At 42.0% G+C, this 20363-nt stretch overlaps 1 protein-coding gene across 1 annotated transcript; it reads right to left on the reverse strand.

Moving 5' to 3' along the window:
• Positions 1–689: 689 nt before the first annotated feature.
• Positions 690–10643, reverse strand: ITM2A (integral membrane protein 2A). The gene is made up of 6 exons (XM_063431807.1): positions 10479–10643; positions 4349–4480; positions 3290–3460; positions 2486–2596; positions 1288–1438; positions 690–964 (listed from the first exon to the last, which is right to left on the reverse strand). Exons 1-6 carry the CDS (start codon positions 10554–10556, stop codon positions 879–881), a joined length of 729 nt encoding a protein of 242 aa, XP_063287877.1. The 5' UTR covers positions 10557–10643; the 3' UTR covers positions 690–878.
• Between the last annotated feature and the right edge of the window lie 9720 nt (positions 10644–20363).

Below are 20363 nucleotides of genomic sequence, written 5' to 3' on the forward strand. Positions count from 1 at the left end.
AACATTCCAATCTTTCAATATCCTGCTATTGCACCAGTTCTTCTATAATAAGGCTGTCCAAGTTTGATACTGCAGAATTTTGCAAGCTACATCTCAAGGATTATAGGAATGCATCTCACAAGATGCTGCAATGCAAAGTTCAGACATTGCTTTCCTACATTTAGTTAGAAATGTAGTGATAAATCTGATACGAGGGCAGTCTAATCTTTAAAGAAAAATACACAAACTCTATAACAAACTATATCTCAAAGTCAGTTCAACTTAATGTTACACACGCGCACATGCTTGAGCACTTCAGTGGCACACCTAGAATTTTCTGTTGCTGTATATTCACAGAAGCAGCCCTGCGGTTTAAGAAACTGAGGAACAGGTTAACAAACTAGATTGCAAGGTTTCTGAGCTAGTGAAGTAAACTGTAAAAACAAACTTACAATGTTAGGAAAATCTGCAAATATACATATAAATTCCATAAAGTAGTAGCGCACTGATAACATGCGGCAAATCAAGATAGGAATTTCAACAACCCCAATACCCATATAATTAAAGTTAAAACTAAATTGTGCAAAAGGAAAAAAATTAAAATAAAAAACAACACAAATCTACTTTTATTGCATCCACCACTTAATAACCAAACTGTTTTTACAATTCTGATTGGAGCGGTGACAATTTGTTCACACAGGTGCAGTCAACAAAGTTAACGTCCCTGAGGTTATCTTACCCGGTATGGTTATATTTCTGGGCCGTAAAAATAAGCTAAAAGCGGGAGCACACAGCAATGCATTACTAAAAATGCTTTGATTATCACTGCACATTTTACTCGAGAAGTCAGGAAAAGTGGGACTTCTTGGTGATTCTGTGAAATCATGTTGCTCTTGGGGCTACTTGCAGATCTTGGTTTCGACCACAAAGATATTCTCAAAGTGTTTAAAGGTGTTGCAATTTTCAGCAGATCGCTTCTGCAGTCCTGCAAAACAGTTACAAATCTGGTTAGAGTGTTTGTGAAAAAAAAAAAAAAAAAAAAAAAGTGTGATCGATATGCCAATAGAGATTTTGCCCATTCTCAGTATTTGCATGTGTAACCTCAGCCAAGGGAGGAGCATGTGATACAAGATGATTAAAACTATATTTCACTATTTTGGTTTGTATTGCCAGCGTTGGAGGTATCTTTAAATACCATGCAGGACTAGAATACAAATTGTTAACATACACTAAATGGTAAATATGGAGAAGTAAGGAGAACGTATCAGTTTACATGGTGTAAATAAACACGAGACAGGATAACCTTACCAATAATTTGATCTCTCCTTTGAAGCCTGTAAGTCTCTTTCCCAATACAGTGCTGATAAATGAAGATTCCCAAATCAGCTACATCATCAATTCGCTCTGTCACTACCAGCTCTTCACGAACCAGGTAGGTCTGCGGCAGGTAGGCTCCACTCTGAGAAAACAGGAATAATTCAATTTACATAATAAACACTACAGAGTGCAGGAAAAAATGGTTTTCAAATAATCATTTTACTAGATATTTAAATGGGCATTGAATTACACATCAGATAAGGTTTATTAAATTAGCTGCACAAAGTAGTAATGATTTGCTGAATAAAATGGACTCCATAACATCTAGAACGGAGGATCATGAAAGTTAACAAGAACCGTTTTAAAAGAAGGTTGAATTTTACAGTTAAAGGACATGTCAAATACCATAACCACTACAGTGTGTCTGAGTGGTTAAAATATGAAGAAGCCCACCACCCTTCAAAAAGACATACATTTTAATCCTCTAACATTTTATTTTTAAACAAAATGCAAAGGAATTCAAACGCTCTTTAGGGACAGCTTCTACGTACCATAGCCACCATTGTAAATTGCAGTGTCCCTCTAATACAGCAATGTTTTGTGTTACAATAAGTTACAATACAGTGATGGCGTCATTTAAAAAAAAAAAAAAAAAAAAAAAAGGAAGCCATTTTATTTACAGCCAAGAGATAGACACACACACACACACACACACTCTTCTGAAGCCAGGAGAGCTTAAAGAAAGACAGATTTACAGAGTAATAGAAAAAAAAAAAAACTCCATAATAAGAGTTTAGCCCAGACTAAAGCTTCAGGGCCATAGAGATTGCATGGGTAAATAAAGCTGTACACAAGGCAGTTACCAATACCAAACAATAAGAGGCATTATGGAATGCTTGAAGCAAAACAACGTTCTAATGGGATCATCCCAACATGAAAGAAAACCAGTCTTTAAGATAACACCACAGCAGTATACAATAACATTTAAGAGAAGAACCCCCAAATTATTTCACAACTCAATAGTCATTTCTAGCTCTGCATGTGGACAGCTGCATTACAAGCACTCACAGAACGCTACGAGAGTACACAATGTCTGGGATGGTGGAAAGAATATTATCAGACGCTGTTCTTCAAAGGATTAAAACTGACCCGGTCTTTAAAAAAAAAAAAAAAATATATATATACATACAGCTAGTTTCATGAAGAGATCCATTAGGTTTCGTGGAGGCAAAACTACAGAGGTGTTCAAATCAATCACATAGCATTTCTGCAGCTCCAGGTCCAAGTATGCAGTCAGGAGCTAAAAGGACAAAGGTAACAATGAATGTTGGTTTATACAAGATTCACCTACAGTTCCTGAGCATGACATGATTTGTGTGATCATGTAAATGTACTAGCAAGACCTAAAAATTAATACATTTGAAAAAGTACAAAGGTGTGTGAACTACTCCCGTCATAAGCAGCTAGGAGCAGAGCTGCCTGGTATTTGGAGGAAGCACAGCTCTAAGAAGCAGCACATAATATCACAATAGGTGAGGGGCTCCCAGTCCCTGCACGCTTTCTCTACCCTCTTACTTGATGGCTCCATGTGATATGCATAAACATGTATTCTAAACTCCCTCAACGGTTTCCACTTTAAAGCTTATTCAAGTTAACACAAGTTTTACACCGACTGTTATTTACAAACTCCAGAAGACAAATGTTATGTGCAATGACTACGAAAGGAGCAGCATACATAGAGGATACCTACAAAAAGGAATATTCACAAATTGATTAAATAGACACCCTTGAAAGATATGGCAACTGCTGCATATTAAAGATTAGAGTTAATTGACTTATTAAGATGCAAAGTCAAAGCTGTTGAGTTCCCCAAACTATAAGCCTGTATAAACATCTTGCAAATGTGGTGCTGTCACAAGGGCAACACAGTTACATAAATATTTCACACTCCTCTGGCACCAACAGGGATGGTAAACTTTAAAACTCAACCTACTCTGTCAAAATCGTGAACGATTGCTGCTGAATCTCCTTCCTCAAAATTTGGCACTGGAACACTGATGAATGCAACATTATCATCTTCTCGGATATCAGCTTCTTCGGAGATAGGAAGGTAATAGGGTTCCTCACCATGATCCATGTAGGACATTTTTCCTTCAAACTTGTGCTAAAATACAGAAAGAAAATGCCTGTGAATATCAGGGTCGACATAAGTGCAAAGCCAAAGTTGGTCATCAAGACCTCCCACCCCAAAAAAATAAAATTATATATATCATTGAAATAAAGGAGAGGGGGAAACTTTTTTTAATATGGAGAGCTTTACTAGCTGCATACTAGAGGTTGCTTGTAAAAAATGGTAGACCTTAATTTAAAATGAAATTCATGTTTGAGCAATATAAATAAAAAAAATATTTTAGGGCTCCTAGAATCTTGCTTTTGGTGGAACAGTTTATTTTGGGCTCCTGTTCCACCATCCCAATTTAATTCCCTGGTGTCCCACACCCAGGCTCACCACAGAGCTGTCCAGATAGCACTGTGCGAGAACATAATTAGACATGGCTTCGGCAGAGATCTCCGTATAGTCCTGTGTACCATGGGGAGGCAAGAGAGGCCGTACAGGTTTGAAGTCAGACTAACATGCCCCCTTTAGTGGGAGGACATACCCACTACAGGCATCGTCATTTATATTATAGCACCCTTAATACCCAAATGGGGAAGCTTGGGTTAAAAAAAAAAACAAAAAAAAACACAAAACACACAAGTATATCCAAGAGAAAGGTGCCCTTGAACAGCCATGGACAAGAGGTTAGGATACACCCAGGTCCAACATGAGAGGGAATATTGTCAACATACAACTAGCCTAGATTTGTTATATTATGGTGTAACAGGGGTGCCCAAAAGGATTGTGTACCATGCCTACCATATATAAAATAGTGCTACCAAAGTTTATAAATGTGGTTTTACCTGCAATGCATTCAAGTAAACAGAAATGTCATTAGCTAGTGGTTTTCATTCCCCCACTCTAAGCACACAGATGCAGTAATTGCACACTTACCCTGGGCATAAAGTACTTGTAGATACAAGCTCCACCAACGATGAGCCCAGCCAAAATGAAGGCAAGTCCCAGAAGTGTGAGAAGACATCTGCCAGTTGAGTTTTCAGTTCCATGAGCAGCAACTTCAGGATCCTGTAACATAAAATCATGATTTATAAATTTATGATGGAATTCCATTTTCTTTTCTCAAGAAAAGGTCTCAGTCGTGAATATGTGCAGTTTCAACATACTATCATTAGCCAACTACTCTGTTTTGCAGGGGAAGCATATAGAAGACACACTCCAGTATTTTTGGAATTTGTGAACAGAAAGGGGGGGGGGGGGCAGTTATTCCCATTACCTCATCCCGCAGGTCACATGCAAAACAGTGTGACAATAGGATAAAAAGTGATGTGACAACTAAAAATCAATCTCCCCAGCATGATATGAGGAAAATCTGTGCGTCTGCCCGCACTATAAAGTCAGCAACACAAACGTATTCTGACCTTATTGTGTTAAAGCCACCATCTAGCCCCCCATGCCTCCCTAAATAGATTTACTTTTATTCATGTCTGCAGCTGCTGCCTCTGCCAACATCATCATAAATGGTGATCTGAGACAATCACAGTACGTCCCTAGGATTTGTTGAGACTGTCAAAGAGGCAGATCAGGGGTAGAGCCAGCACAAGTCAAACACAGCCCTAGCCAATCATCATCTCCTCATAGAGATTAATTGAATCAATGCATCTCGATGAGGAAAGTTCAGTGCCTGCATGCAGAGGGTGAAGACACTAAATGGCAGTACTGCACAGTGAGTAGCACTGCCCTAGGAAGCACCTTTAGTAGCCATCTAAGGAGTGGTCAGTGGAGGTGTCCCTAGGCTGTATTGTAAACACTGCATTTGCTCTGAAAAAAAACAGTGTTTACTTTAAAAAGCCTGAAGGGAATGATTATATTCACCAGAACTTCACTCTGCTTCTCAAAGTGAAGAAATAGGCAGGGGGTACACGTCAGTCACCCTTCATTTCCCTATGGGACAGGATTGTGATTGGCCAAGATCAATACCAATGACATCAGCAGACACGTGCGGTGTCTTTTTTTTTTAACCCCTTAAGGACCAAACTTCTGGAATAAAAGGGAATCATGACGTGTCACACATGTCATGTGTCCTTAAGGGGTTAAAGGAGCCACCTAGTTTTTTAACACTATAAGGAGAGGAATACTGGTTTATATTCCTGACCCTATAGTGCTCTTTTAAGTGTAGTGGTTTTGAAGTGTCCTTTGAAGGCTGCAAATTGGCACGAATTGACTTTAATATTTGAGCTATATCTTTGCAGTAAGTTTTCTAAAGAAAATGTTTGCCATTTATAATTTTTTTTTTTTTTTTTTTTTTTTAAATACACTACACAAGTTTAGGTTTACACTGTGTTGCAGGCAGCATAATGCAGATTTGTTGACAGTGCATACTGCCACAAGGAAGAAAGACATGCTCTAACACACCTGAGCTCATATGGCACATTCTTGGCAGGAGCCAGAGACTGCATTAATGTGCCCGGTGTATCATAGAACAGAAAGTCACACACATTCAGAAGTGCTACAGAGGCAAGTAAATACAGCCAAATACTCCTATCTATAAGTTCCACATACAGACACCATAACCACATCAGTGCTCTGAGTAACCATTTACGCAAGGTTACTGGGATGGATTGAGAAACTAGCTCTGTGAAGTTCCTCTTTCAGGCTAAAGAAATTGTGAAATGAAACAGGAACCAGATGAGCAAAAAACAAAACCGTTGATCTGTCACCAACACAAGCCAATTTCAGCAAGATAAAATTAGCTGTAAATCAGCATCTGCATGTAAATAAAATATATTAACCACTTCGCCACACTGTAAGGTTAAGTGTACTGCTAGGGAACGTCTGTCAGTACTTGTCAGCTAAGCACTGCAGGGCTAGCTCATAGCTCTCAGCCCTGCACCACCGCATCTCTGGCTGAGAGGTGGGAAGAAGCATCTGGCAGATCGCATGTAAGCGGTCAAGCTGTTAGAACATGATTTAACAACTTACAATGGGGTGTTACTAGGGAATCATAACCACTACACTTTGATGTAGTGTTTACGATGTTTGGAGTTTTCCTTTAAATTTGATTGTATTTAAATGCCAGGTGCACATCCATAGAGAAGCAAGAGAAAAGTTCCTAATCAAGCAAAACCTTTACTAGTTCACCAGCTCTTTATGTATTAAGAGAGGAATACCGGTTTATGCTATACTAAACAGTGGTGTGCCGGCAAGCTCCTGCTGAATCCAGACCTTGGTGAAATGTGTCTAGCAGTAAGCAGGACCTGGATACAAGGCATATAGGAGCTGCATCCAAATCCTCCACAGACATGAATCTGTGCAATTAAAAAAAGGGTACATTCCAATAAATACAGATTATTGTAGTTGAGTTATGGCACAAGGAAGCTAAGGACAATGTTTCGCTGGTTTTGGCCTATCCTTTCGCTCAGCACTGGTTCACAGACTATGAAAAAAAATAAAAAACAAAAACCACAAACAAACCTAGCTGTGTTGTAAAAGCACATCCATTGCCAAGGGTAACAGCAGAAATGCAGAGTGAAGTCTGAAACACAATGCTGGTCTGTGCTCATTTGCATGTGAAGCTGGGAACTCAAAATCAGTTGTGGAGAAAGTTGCCTAAAGAAAAAAACTTTTCAAAAGTCCAACTTGAGATATGCGAGCGATGCACAGCCATTTTTTGTTCTAATAGCATTGTGGAAGTTTTATGTCACCGCAATCTCTCTCTCCCTCCCTCCTCCCGATCTATATCCCACAAGAATGGGGAATATTAACATTGTGGCAGACTTATACAATGTATAATCATATACTGTAACTAAACCCTCATCATTTATGCCTAGATTAGAGTTTAAAAAAAAAAAACACCACTATTACATTCTGTAAAATAGTGAAATGTTTGATTTAAAAATGTAGGACAGTGCACCTTTCCTTGTTTGGTATAATTATTACACACATGTAATGAAAAGCCTCCATTAAAGAAACACTAAGCATAAATACCAACTAAGCTTAATGTTTCCCCTGCAGTGTCAGCAGTGCACTGCCTTTTCTCACGGAAAATAAATAAATCTTTGCATGGAAGTTTTCCCAGAAAAAAGGCAGGATCGTCATTGCTTGAAGGCACCCCTCTAGTGGTTGTAACTCAGACAGCCATTAGAGTGTCCGCATCACAGGGGACCGGTCACTCCTTTCGGTATAAGACCTGTAACTGGAAATATCCGAGCCAGTGACGTACTGCCAAAGATCAGGCCAAGTTGATGAATCCATTTTCACATGGTATCCTCAGCTGCTCTAGTACACTACACATTATAATAGGTAGAACTGAAAATTGTAGTTTTTTTTCGCGGGACATGCCATGTAGATAGATTCATTTTCTTTTCAGAGTTTTTGTTGTAGTCATTCCAATTGAGTTTAAGGCCTTTCCAATTTTCATTTTTACAAGGAGAACCTTTCCCAAAAACAGAAATGGAGATTTTTCCCCCCCCAACTCTTTTTTTTTTGACAACTGTCAACTCCCCACAGTTTGTTCTTTAGTGGATAAACTCCATATTTCTGTTAGAAATGCTCCTGAACCTTGAGTGGGAAATCAACATGTTTGCACTTCAGACCATTGTCCTACAAACTAACCAAATATGAAGACTGGGGTGTAATAAAGTAGAGTTTAATTTCTTACTGAAAATTAATCAGAAATGTAGAGGTTGAATATTTCTGCTGAGTTCCTAGATTCTACCTACACCTTGACATCAAACAATACAATAGAATTAATGATACATGCAAGCCAAGTAAGCAAAAACTACAAACATGGTCTTTAATGGAGAATGCTGAAAGCATAATTTCACTTTAACCATTTCCAAACCATATGGACAGCTTAACCCATTCCTGGCTGGTACATGTGCGGATAAATTTCACTTGATGCTTCATGTGAAGATGACACTGCAACACCCCTTCCTCCAAAAATTAAAACTGACCGTTAACCCCTCACATCCCCCAAGGCCAGACCTTTTTTTTTTTAGAACAAGCTCTTAAACCTCAAACCTAAATAACAGTTTTGGTCACATGTACCATTACAGAGATACAATGTCTTGCTTATCTACTGTCTCTCAAATAGGCAGGTCTGTATGTTTCACTTCTGATACTTCCCTGTTATTGTGTAAACCTATTGTTTTCATTTTATTATTGACTAACTAGGCATACTGTCAGCATTTCCTTTAACCCCTTAAGGACCAAACTTCTGGAATAAAAGGGAATCATGACATGTCACACATCATGTGTCCTTAAGGGGTTAAACCCACATCCCTCTCTGATACCATTCCCTTTAACCCCTTAAGGACACATGACATGTGTGACATGTCATGATTCCCTTTTATTCCAGAAGTTTGGTCCTTAAGGGGTTAAACCCCTTCCTCACCAGGGCAGGAGGCCTTCACCATTCCCTTTAAACCCCTTCCTCACCGGGGCAGGCCATCACCTTTCCCTTTAAACCCCTTCCTCACCGGGGCAGGCCATCACCATTCCCTTTAAACCCCTTCCTCACCGGGGCAGGCCATCACCATTCCCTTTAAACCCCTTCCTCACCGGGGCAGGCCTTCACCGTTCCCTTTAAACCCCTTCCTCACCGGGGCAGGCCTTCACCATTCCCTTTAAACCCCTTCCTCACCAGGGCAGGCCTCCACCATTCCCTTTAAACCCCTTCCTCACCGGGGCAGGCCTTCACCGTTCCCTTTAAACCCCTTCCTCACCGGGGCAGGCCTTCACCGTTCCCTTTAAACTCCTTCCTCACTGGGGCAGGCCTTTACCATTCCCTTTAACCCCTTAAAGGACCAAACTTCTAGAATAAAAGGGAACCATGACATGTCACATGTCATGTGTCCTTAAGGGGTTAAACCCCTTCCTCCCTGAAGCAGGCCATCACCATTCCCTTTAACCCCCTTCCTCCCTGAAGCAGACGGTCAGCACTCCCTTTAACCCCTTCCTCCCTGAAGCAGACGGCCAGCACTCCCTTTAACCCATTCCTCCCTGAAGCAGACGGCCAGCACTCCCTTTAACCCCTTCCTCCCTGAAGCAGACGGCCAGCACTCCCTTTAACCCCCTTCCTCCCTGAAGCAGACGGCCAGCACTCCCTTTAACCCCCTTCCTCCCTGAAGCAGACGGTCAGCACTCCCTTTAACCCCCTTCCTCCCTGAAGCAGACGGTCAGCACTCCCTTTAACCCCCTTCCTCCCTGAAGCAGACTGTCAGCACTCCCTTTAACCCCCTTCCTCCCTGAAGCAGACTGTCAGCACTCCCTTTAACCCCTTCCTCCCTGAAGCAGACTGTCAGCACTCCCTTTAACCCCTTCCTCCCTGAAGCAGACTGTCAGCACTCCCTTTAACCCCTTCCTCCCTGAAGCAGACTGTCAGCACTCCCTTTAACCCCTTCCTCCCTGAAGCAGACTGTCAGCACTCCCTTTACCTCTTCCTCCCTGAAGCAGACTGTCAGCGCTCCCTTTAACCCCTTCCTCCCTGGGACAGACGGTCAGTATTCCCTATAAAGCTCGCTGGGTGCCAGCTGTTCCCCTGTATCCCAGGTATATCCAGAAGATTGCTCCCCAGGTGTTAATGAACTCCAGTTCCCATGATGCTCTGCGAGCCGGTCAGGGAGGTTCGAGGTATAACCGCTGCTTTAACCCTTTCCCCTCCAGGCTGCCAGCGGCCTAGTCCCCAGCTCCCCTCCCCCAGCCAGTCGTGCTCGGTGTGGGGGGGGGCTACCCTGTGTGGGGGTGCCCGGCTGGCTGGGGGTGCCCGGCTGGCTGGGGGTGCTCGGAGTGGGGGTGCCCGGCTGGCTGGGGGTGCTCGGTGTGGGGGTGCCCGGCTGGCTGGGGGTGCTCGGTGTGGGGGTGCCCGGCTGGCTGGGGGTGCTCGGTGTGGGGGTGCCCGGCTGGCTGGGGGTGCTCGGTGTGGGGGTGCCCGGCTGGCTGGGGGTGCCCGGCTGGCTGGGGGTGCTCGGTGTGGGGGTACCCGGCTGGCTGGGGGTGCTCGGTGTGGGGGTACCCGGCTGGCTAGGCCCCGTGCTCCCAGTCCTGGCTGCAGACCCCGGCTCACCTTGTCCAGTACCAGGGCCTCGGCGTCCTTACTGGGCTGCTTGGCCGCGAACGGCGAGCTGAATGCGATCTTCACCATGCTGTGTCTGCTTATACCGCGCTCTCTATACCGCTCTCTGCTCCCGGTATACCGCTCTCAGCTGCCTGTGACGCACTAACAACAAGCCTGACTCCGCCCACCCACCCATTCCGGTGCCTCGTGACGTCAGCGGGGGGCGGGGCCAGACCTAGGCCCTGACTTACAGGAAGTAGGAATAGCACTGGCTCTCAGTGACAATTCAATGAGAATATCAAAATCACAGGATCACTATAGGCACCCAGACCGAGACACCCAGACCGCTTCATTAAAGGACCACTATAGGCACCCAGACCGAGACACCCAGACCGCGACACCCAGACCGCTTCATTAAAGGACCACTATAGGCACCCAGACCGCTTCATTAAAGGACCACTATAGGCACCCAGACCGCTTCATTAAAGGACCACTATAGGCACCCAGACCGCTTCATTAAAGGACCACTATAGGCACCCAGACCGCTTCACCCAGACCTCTTCACCCAGACCGCTTCATTAAAGGACCACTATAGGCACCCAGACCGCTTCACCCAGACCGAGACACCCAGACCGCTTCATTAAAGGACCACTATAGGCACCCAGACCTCTTCACCCAGACCGCTTCACCCAGACCGCGACACCCAGGCCGCTTCATTAAAGAACCACTATAGGCACCCAGACCGAGACACCCAGACCACTTCATTAAAGGGCCACTATAGGCACCCAGACCACTTCATTAAAGGGCCACTATAGGCACCCAGACCGCTTCATTAAAGGACCACTATAGGCACCCAGACCGCTTCATTAAAGGATCACTATAGGCACCCAGACCGCTTCATTAAAGGACCACTATAGGCACCCAGACCGCTTCATTAAAGGACCACTATATGCACCCAGACCGCTTTAATAAAGGATCACTATAGACACTCAGACCGCTTCATTAAAGGACCACTATAGGCACCCAGACCGCTTCATTAGAGGATCACTATAGGCACCCAGACCGCTTCATTAAAGGACCACTATAGGCACCCAGACCGCTTCATTAAAGGACCACTATAGGCACCCAGACCGCTTCATTAAAGGATCACTATAGGCACCCAGACCGCTTCATTAAAGGACCACTATAGGCACCCAGACCGCTTCATTAAAGGACCACTATATGCACCCAGACCGCTTTAATAAAGGATCACTATAGACACTCAGACCGCTTCATTAAAGGACCACTATAGGCACCCAGACCGCTTCATTAGAGGATCACTATAGGCACCCAGACCGCTTCATTAAAGGACCACTATAGGCACCCAGACCGCTTCATTAAAGGATCACTATAGGAACCCAGACCGCTTCATTAAAGGACCACTATAGGCACCCAGACCGCTTCATTAAAGGACCACTATAGGCACCCAGACCGCTTCATTAAAGGATCACTATAGGCACCCAGACCACTTAATTAAAAGAACACTATAGGCACCCAGACCGCTTCATTAAAGACCCACTATAGGCACACAGTCCGCTTCATTAAAGGATCACTATAGGCACCCAGACCGCTTCATTAAAGACCCACTATAGGCACAGAGACCGCTTCATTAAAGGATCACTATAGGCACCCAGACCACTTCATTAAAAGAACACTATAGGCACCCAGACCGCTTCATTAAAGACCCACTATAGGCACACAGACCGCTTCATTAAAGGATCACTATAGGAACCCAGACCGCTTCATTAAAGGATCACTATAGGAACCCAGACCGCTTCATTAAAGGATCACTATAGGCACCCAGACTGCTTCAACTCAATTAAGTGGTCTGGGTGCCAGGTCCCCCTAGTGTTAACCCTGCAGCTGAAAACATAGCAGTTTCAGAGAAACTGCTATGTTTACATTGAGGGTTAATCCAGCCTCTAGTGGTTGTCTCCCTGACAGCCACTAGAGGCCGCTTCCGCGATTCTCCGTGTGAAAATCACAGTCAGAAGACGCTGGACGTCCATAGGAAAGCATTGAGTAATGGTTTTATATGGGCGGTTTCAGGGGTCAAGTCCTGGGGAATAAAGTGTGGGAACTCACTCGAGTTCCACCCCCACCCCACCACCAAAAAAACCCAAAACTTGTATGCATATATAAACGCGTACACACACACTCAGGTGCACACATACACTTACAGACACACATGTACACTCACAGACACACACACACACAAAGACACACACAGACACACTCACACAAATTCACAGATAGAAACACATACTCTCACAGACACACACACACACATACATACACTCACAGACACTCACAAACACACTCACAGACACCAACACACACAAATATACATAGATACACTCACAGGCACACACACTCACTCCCAGACACACACTCACAGACATACACACACACACACACACACACATGCACACACTCCCAGACACATACACAGACACACACACTCCCAGACACACACACACTCACTCCCAGACACATACATACACACACACACACACACATACAGACATACATACATACATACACTCACAGACACACACACACTCCCAGACACATACACATACACTCCCAGACACACTCACTCACTCACAGACACACAACACACACACACATATACACAAAAATTATTCCAGTGGGGCTTCAGTGCGACCGGCTCTTGTCTTTCTGTCAGACGCGGCGAGGGAGCTGTGTGCTCTCTGCTCCCTCTCGCCGCGCGGGCTGTCTGCTGATGCCGGGAGCCGGAAATGACGTCATATTCCGGCTCCCAGCATCAGCAAATGGCGCGCGGCGAGAGGGAGCAGAGAGAACACAGCTCCCTAGCCGCGTCTGACAGAGAGACAAGAGCCGGCCGGGGCCACCTCTTGGGCCCCCCATGACAGGGTGAACACGGGGGCATTTAGGGGCGGCATTTTTTGCCACCCCCTGAGTGCCTGCAGGACCACAAACAGGAACGGCGTTCCTGCTCTAAAAAAAGTGCAGGAACGCCGTTCCCACGCGTTCCTGCAGGACTCGAGCCCTGGGTGGTTTGAATGCGCGAGAGGCTCTTGCCGCGCATCCGCATTCGAGCTGGCGTCAGCAGGGGGAGGAGAGCACCGAGGGAGCCCGACACTGCATTAAGGTAAGTGGCTGAACGGGGACAAAAGGGATGGGGGGGGACCTAATAACCCTATAGTGCCAGGAAAACGAGTTTGTTTTCCTGGCACTATAGTGGTCCTTTAAGGCCAAAATAGCCGAACTGGAGGTGATACCCCAAGGCAGCTATACTTCTAGTTCGGCTATTTAGCCTTAAATTTTAAGGCTAAATTTAGTGTATTTTAAATTTTAGACCAAATTAGCCGGTTTGGAAATATTGCCTAACCAGCTCTGTTTGCAGTTCGGCTATTTGGCCTAAAATTAATATTTATTTTACAGAAATGAGAGGGAGATCCAGACTCTAGGCTCTACAGATAAATCCAACAGTAGAAAAGCTGCCACTCATAATAGGCACACCCCAAAAAGCCTATAGACAAAAACTAGAAAGTAGAGGAGGGGAGAGTATCAGTCTCCCCTATTGAGGGCGCTAATCACTGTGACAAAAAGAATATAGTGTAAAAAAATGTCAAATTTATTAATAACAATTCATATAAAAATCATGATTATAAAACAGTACAATTCCAAGACCAATAGTAAAAGCCACAATCACCAACCACTAGCTCACAAGTATAAAGATGTTACCAAAAAAACCCTAGGTCGCGACTCTATGGGCTGGATATACTTGCTGCTTATTATTTATTTTAGCATGGTCCTAGAAAAACGTTCTGAAATAACTCATAGTACGCCTCCCTTTGTGTGACATGTACATGAACAGTTTATTGTTCTGCTAAAGCAGCACACCCACGTGTAAATCATTATTTTCATTTAGAGACATAGAGACAGTAATAGGCAGTTTTGCTGGTTTAAAGGACCACTAAAGACACCCAGGCCATGTCATGTCAATAATGTGGACTGGGTGCAGAGGTCCTGTCATGTTAGCCATTCAAATTACAACGTGAAGGGTTAAACACATCTTTAATGACTCTGTCAAAGTCACATGACATTTAACATTGAACATCATCAAACCAAACTCATAGGAAAATATTGAATTCAATGCTTTTCTGTGAGGTAGGTTGGATGTGAGTGGCAATCGCGGCACATGCGCATTAGATCCTCAATGCTTTTCTATGACTAGCAGAAAAATGGTCCATTGCCACTACATATCTGTTCGTCCACCCACTGTAAAGCGCTGCGGAATTTGTTGGCGCTATATAAATAATAACATAATAATAATTGCTGGAAAAGCTATACCTCCTTGATGAAGAGGAGAGCTCAGTGCAATGGCCAGTGCATGCAGACACACTTGGCTAGCAATCTTCCTAATTGTGTCAATTCCACTCCTATCGCATCACCAGTGATGCATACATAACTGTCCACTGCTGACCCTTGCACCACGTGCCTGAGCTACTTTAAAATACATTTTGAAAGTCAGTATATCAATTAAACACCATTCTATGATTAAATGGGACTCTAAGCACTAAAACCATGTAATGTAGTGGTTATGGTGCATATACCATGTCTCTACAATCTGAAAACTGTAAACACTGACACTATTTTTTTCTTAAAAATAGCAACGTTTACATTTGTCAATCACCGTACCGCTAGTAGCTGTCAATCAGACCACCACTTCTTATTGAAGACTCAAAATTGTTTAAAGATTTGACATTAAGCATCATCACACAGCAAGATGCAGCTGAAAACTGTGAATGATTCTCACTGAGAAACCATGAATTCAGTGCTTCTCTTTGAGAAGCATTCAAATGATTTAGTGCAGCGATTTCCATGCATGTCCGGTAGGTCTGTAATGCTGGATGGATGGGTTAAATATCATCCATCAGGACTATCTCAGAAGCGGAGTGGATTCCCGGCAGAGACTGTCCATCTCTGGATTATGGCACTGTAGTTGTTATGGTGCCAGGAGTGCCTGAGCACACACAACCAATGTAAGTAATCTAACCGTTTCATAATATTTTAACGTTTTACCTGTGGACCACTAAGCATCGCTCCCTGCCTTTTCTTTTCACTATGACAAATTTGTATAACAACCTACCTGGATCCTGCTGGGCACCCACCTCCCCACATGTGGGAAACTCAATGGGACGTAGACATGTTAGCAAAGTGTTTTCAAATGATTTGACTACTTATAACTACTGCAGTGGTCTGTAGTGGTTATGGTGCTTTCAGCATTTTTATTAATTTCTCAGGAGTTTATTCACTAAAATTGTCAATTAAACCCGTAATAGTAAAATTATAGATTTTTGTATTCTGTTCACTTTGCTTAGTAACATTTGCTGTGTTTATTCAGCATATAAACTAAGAACTGAGTTGGAAAATGTAGGCACAAATGCTGAAATGGAAATTTTTTCCATCTCAGCTATTTTAGGTTACATTTTGCAATTTTCATTTCACAACATTTCAACACTAATTGATTAAAACTCTATAAGTGTTTACACATGTACCATAGAACAGTGAAGAATTGACGAGAACATTTTAAATTTGATGAATAATTTTGTTTGGCCATTTTAAACTAAAATATACAATTCTTTCGTCATAGGTGAGCGCAAGGGGTGTGTCAGGTATCCAGGTGTCCCCAGGCACACCCAAATTGAGATACAATTTTCCATTATACAACAATTAAATCCCTGTCTGCACTGTTAAGTAAAAAAATATATACTAGTATTGGGGGGAAGCATGTTTAATTTTTGTAATTATTAAAGACAGCAGTTTTTATGATTAAATATGTAAGAAATTCTATTGTTCTATAAACAACCTCAGTGGGTGCGCTTCATAATGGGCTGCGCACGCCATTCTCCTAAAATTTCACTTTAGTGAATAGGCCCCATTATCCCTTCATTTTAGTTTCTGGCACTAAGTAAATGTATTATTTATCCAATAATAATAATTTGAATGTTATAACTCTACATATATTTTCATTGCTTCATAGTAACAATAAATTTACAAAAGAATAAAAGAAAAACACCCAAGGGGTACGAACGTCTTTCCTATTGTAGATTTTTTTTTTACATTGTTTTTTGACAATCTGAATAAAGGAAAGATCCTCTGCACTAATGGTATACTGCTAAGCTGCTAACGTAGCTTTGTCTGCTCAGAGATATATCCTGGTCTGTTTATGAGAGTTACACATTCGTGCAAATACTTATCACAGAACTGTGTGGCCTACAATGTGACAAAAAATGTGTAATGTATTACTCCGTGAACGTTCTATCACACCTCCATTTTACAGGAGCCTTCCACAACCCTTTTCATTTGCTCATTTATTGCAGCCTGCAGACAATTCACACTTTAAAGAGACACTGTTCAAGAAAGGCTTCCTTATCACACTCTCCTGTGAGACAGGCCTATAATTTACATTTCCTGTATGTGTGCATATACTTAGAAAGTGTTTTATGATGAAGTATACAGTGAGACTTCTTTTACTTGCCTTTAAGGTTTTTCTGTTACGGCAATATGTTGTTGGAAGACTGCCCTGCTTCCTTTTTCCGGAGGAAACACATACAAGGTGGGTCACCAAGTTAGGAAGTTTTGTGAATTCGTTCGGAATGTTAAAACTGAGGTCAAAATAGCTGATCGGGAAAAATTCTTCCAAATCAACTATTGTCACTGCTTGACTAGTTTTGCCTCAGTTTTGTCATTTGGAATTGATTTGCAAAAATAATTATGAGAGTAAAATACTGGAATCGTTTGCAAGATATAATGAATTTTGGGAGCTTTAGTGTCGGCATTTGCATTTTATCCATTTTAGATCGGACCATCCAGACCCCTAAATAACTTTATCTTGCTTTATGTGTAAAGAGTGTGTCCTCTTTTTTTCTTTTCTTTTTTCATTTTGCAAAAAGCGCAGATTTCAAATGGTATAGGCACTTTTATAAATTAATTAAAAAAATATGAGGTAAAACTAATGCACATTGTATACACCCGTATTGTTAAAGGATCACTACAGTGTCAGGAAAACAAACTTGTTTTCCTGACACTATATAACCATTAGGTCCCCCCTACCCTCAGGGCCCTCCTCCCTTGGCGCAGAAGGGGTTAAAGCCCCTTCAGCCACTTACCTTTATCCAGCGCTGGGCTCCCTCAGTGCTGGTGACCTCTCCTCCCCCGCCGATGTCAGCTCCCGAGTGGAGCAGAATGCCCATGCGCGGCAACAGCTGCACACACATTCAAACAGTCCATAGGAAAGCATTTCTCAGTGCTTTCCTATGGACATTCTGCACGCTGAATGCGATATTCTCATCCCGTGTCGCAGAAGCGCCTCTAGCGGCTGTCAGGAAGACAGCCACTTGAGGCCGGATTAACCCTGCAATGTAAACATAGCAGCTTCTCTGAAACTGCTATGTTTACATCTGAAGGGTTAAAACCTGGGGGACTTGGCACCCAGGCCACTTCATTGAGCTGAAGTGGTCTGGGTGACTATAGTGTCCCTTGAAGTAAAACAAATATAAATGTAATCTGCATGAACATTGTACAGAGTGGGTACTAACATGAAATATCTGTAACAAAAGTCAAAACATAAAGTGAAGGATCACTGGGTGGTAGAAAACTCACAAGGTGCTTAGAAAATCCAGGCTTGTTTCCCCATAAATGGGGTATCTGTATGTGAATATGTCTAAAGACAAGCTCACTGATGCCATTGCCCACATACACACACATGCTCATTACACACAAGCTTACTGACACACACACAATCTCACTGGCATGCATACATTCACTGGCACTCACCACATGCTTTTTAGAGAATAATCCCTAGTTTACCATGGACAGAATTATGTTTTGTTAAAAACAGGAGGTAGGTGCAATGCCTAAATAGTCCTTATATGGGAGTATATAACGACAAGAAAAAAAAAACCCAGGAGAAACTGATAGTGTAGTATGTAAAAATATAAGAAATACAAATATGAGAAAAATGTGCCCTCACACTTTTTTTGGAGCATCAATACAGCTCCAACTTTTGTGCCTGGGTGGAATGATCCCTGCCTAAGGATAAAGTGCAGTGCTGATTCTTCGTATATTTGTGATTGCAGAAGGTATCCTCATAAAAATAGATTTAAAAAAAAACATAATATAGTTAGTATATGTGGGCTATGGAGCAGAGGTAGGTATGAATATAAAGTGAGCACTCACATTTAATGGAGCCGTGAATATGGCTCAAAATTAGCGTATGAAGTGGTATGATCCCCACTCAAGGACATAAGTGTAGTCAATATTTCTCCATAGATATATATGTGGAAAAGAACAAATAAAACCACAATAGTGTACACCATAAATATGGAGTGGAAAACTCAATAAAAAGATGATAAGCATTTTTTTTTTAAAAAAAACTTTCAACAGCAACATTCTGATTGGATAACTTCACTTCCTGTGATATAATGTATGCACATTTCAAGTCACTGGTTACACATCTACTAACATTTTTTCAGATTACGTTATGCCATATTCTCCGTTGTTTTAGTTTTCTTTTGTACCTTTTATAATAATTGCCATTTTATATAGTGCCAACATATACCCCAGTGCTTTACAAATATAGAAAGGGGACATGTAGAGCATAGAATCTATGAGGATTTGTGGTAGGCAGATATATATTGTTAAGTTGTCTTGCCCAAGGAGACTTACTGGTAGGGTAATATCGCCAGGATTCGAACCTGGGATTCCCAGTGATAATTCTGATTAAGTATTTTCCGCTATTGACTAGCATTCTGCTTTTAATTTATGTTCAGGTGGAAAACTGTCAAACTGGTTCTGTCTATTATGGGAACAGATATCTGGTTAGACAGCATTCTAACAGACCGCCATTATTTACACATTAACTTCCTGTTACTGTAATAAATGTATCTTATTTTCTATGTACATATGCTATATTTTCTTTCTTCTCTAAATACATTATCATGGGTCTAGAAAGTGAGAGGGTTGCAACACAAACCTCATGAAAAATAATTTTTTTAAGGACAATGAGATTAGATACATCCCCCCCTTGTCATGATCGTCTAGCCGTTAGGGTCATATGCTTTACTGTTTAAGATAAAAAAAAAAAACATATTTAACCCCTTTGTGATGTGTGCTGTACCCAGGATTTCCGCATCACTAACATAGATAGTGATGGCCAATAAGATTTTACAATCCAAAATTACAACACTATAGCCACCAAAAAACGTGACAGCTTGTTTTAGCCCCTCCGGCTGTCTGGTAGCCCTGGTAGCCAATCACAATGATGGTGATATGCCTTAGCAGCCATCCATAAAATACATAAAAAAAAGTGTTAAAAAAGCTGAACTTAATGGGCTTGAGTCTTGTCAACTTAGGTTACAATGTAACCATGGAATTATGTAACTGACATTACCGTCATTTAAATAACATTTGATTATAGTTCTGTAAAAAAAATAAAAAATACCCAGAAATCATTTAGTAAATTTTGCAAAGAAAATTCCAAATCACTGTTAAATCAGAAAATAAAATATAAAGACCGGTCTACGTAATTGTCTTTTTATTTATCTAATCTATTCTACTTACACAATATAGAACAATCCATGTATTACGTACTGGAATTGTTTTTCAATACACCCCACTTTCTTGTAAATCTCAATGCTCCAGTAGACCAATTTTACGGTAGTCAAAAAAATAGAGCAGGGAGTAATTGTAATTATGGCTGAAATATATCCAAAGTGATTATATTTGGCTAAATTATAAAATGTGACTGTGATCTCAAAACAACTCACTATTTAGCGATTATCACCCCAAAATAATTAATAC

The sequence above is a fragment of the Pelobates fuscus genome, chromosome 9, assembly GCF_036172605.1.
Source record: "Pelobates fuscus isolate aPelFus1 chromosome 9, aPelFus1.pri, whole genome shotgun sequence".
Taxonomy (NCBI): Eukaryota; Metazoa; Chordata; class Amphibia; order Anura; family Pelobatidae; genus Pelobates; species Pelobates fuscus.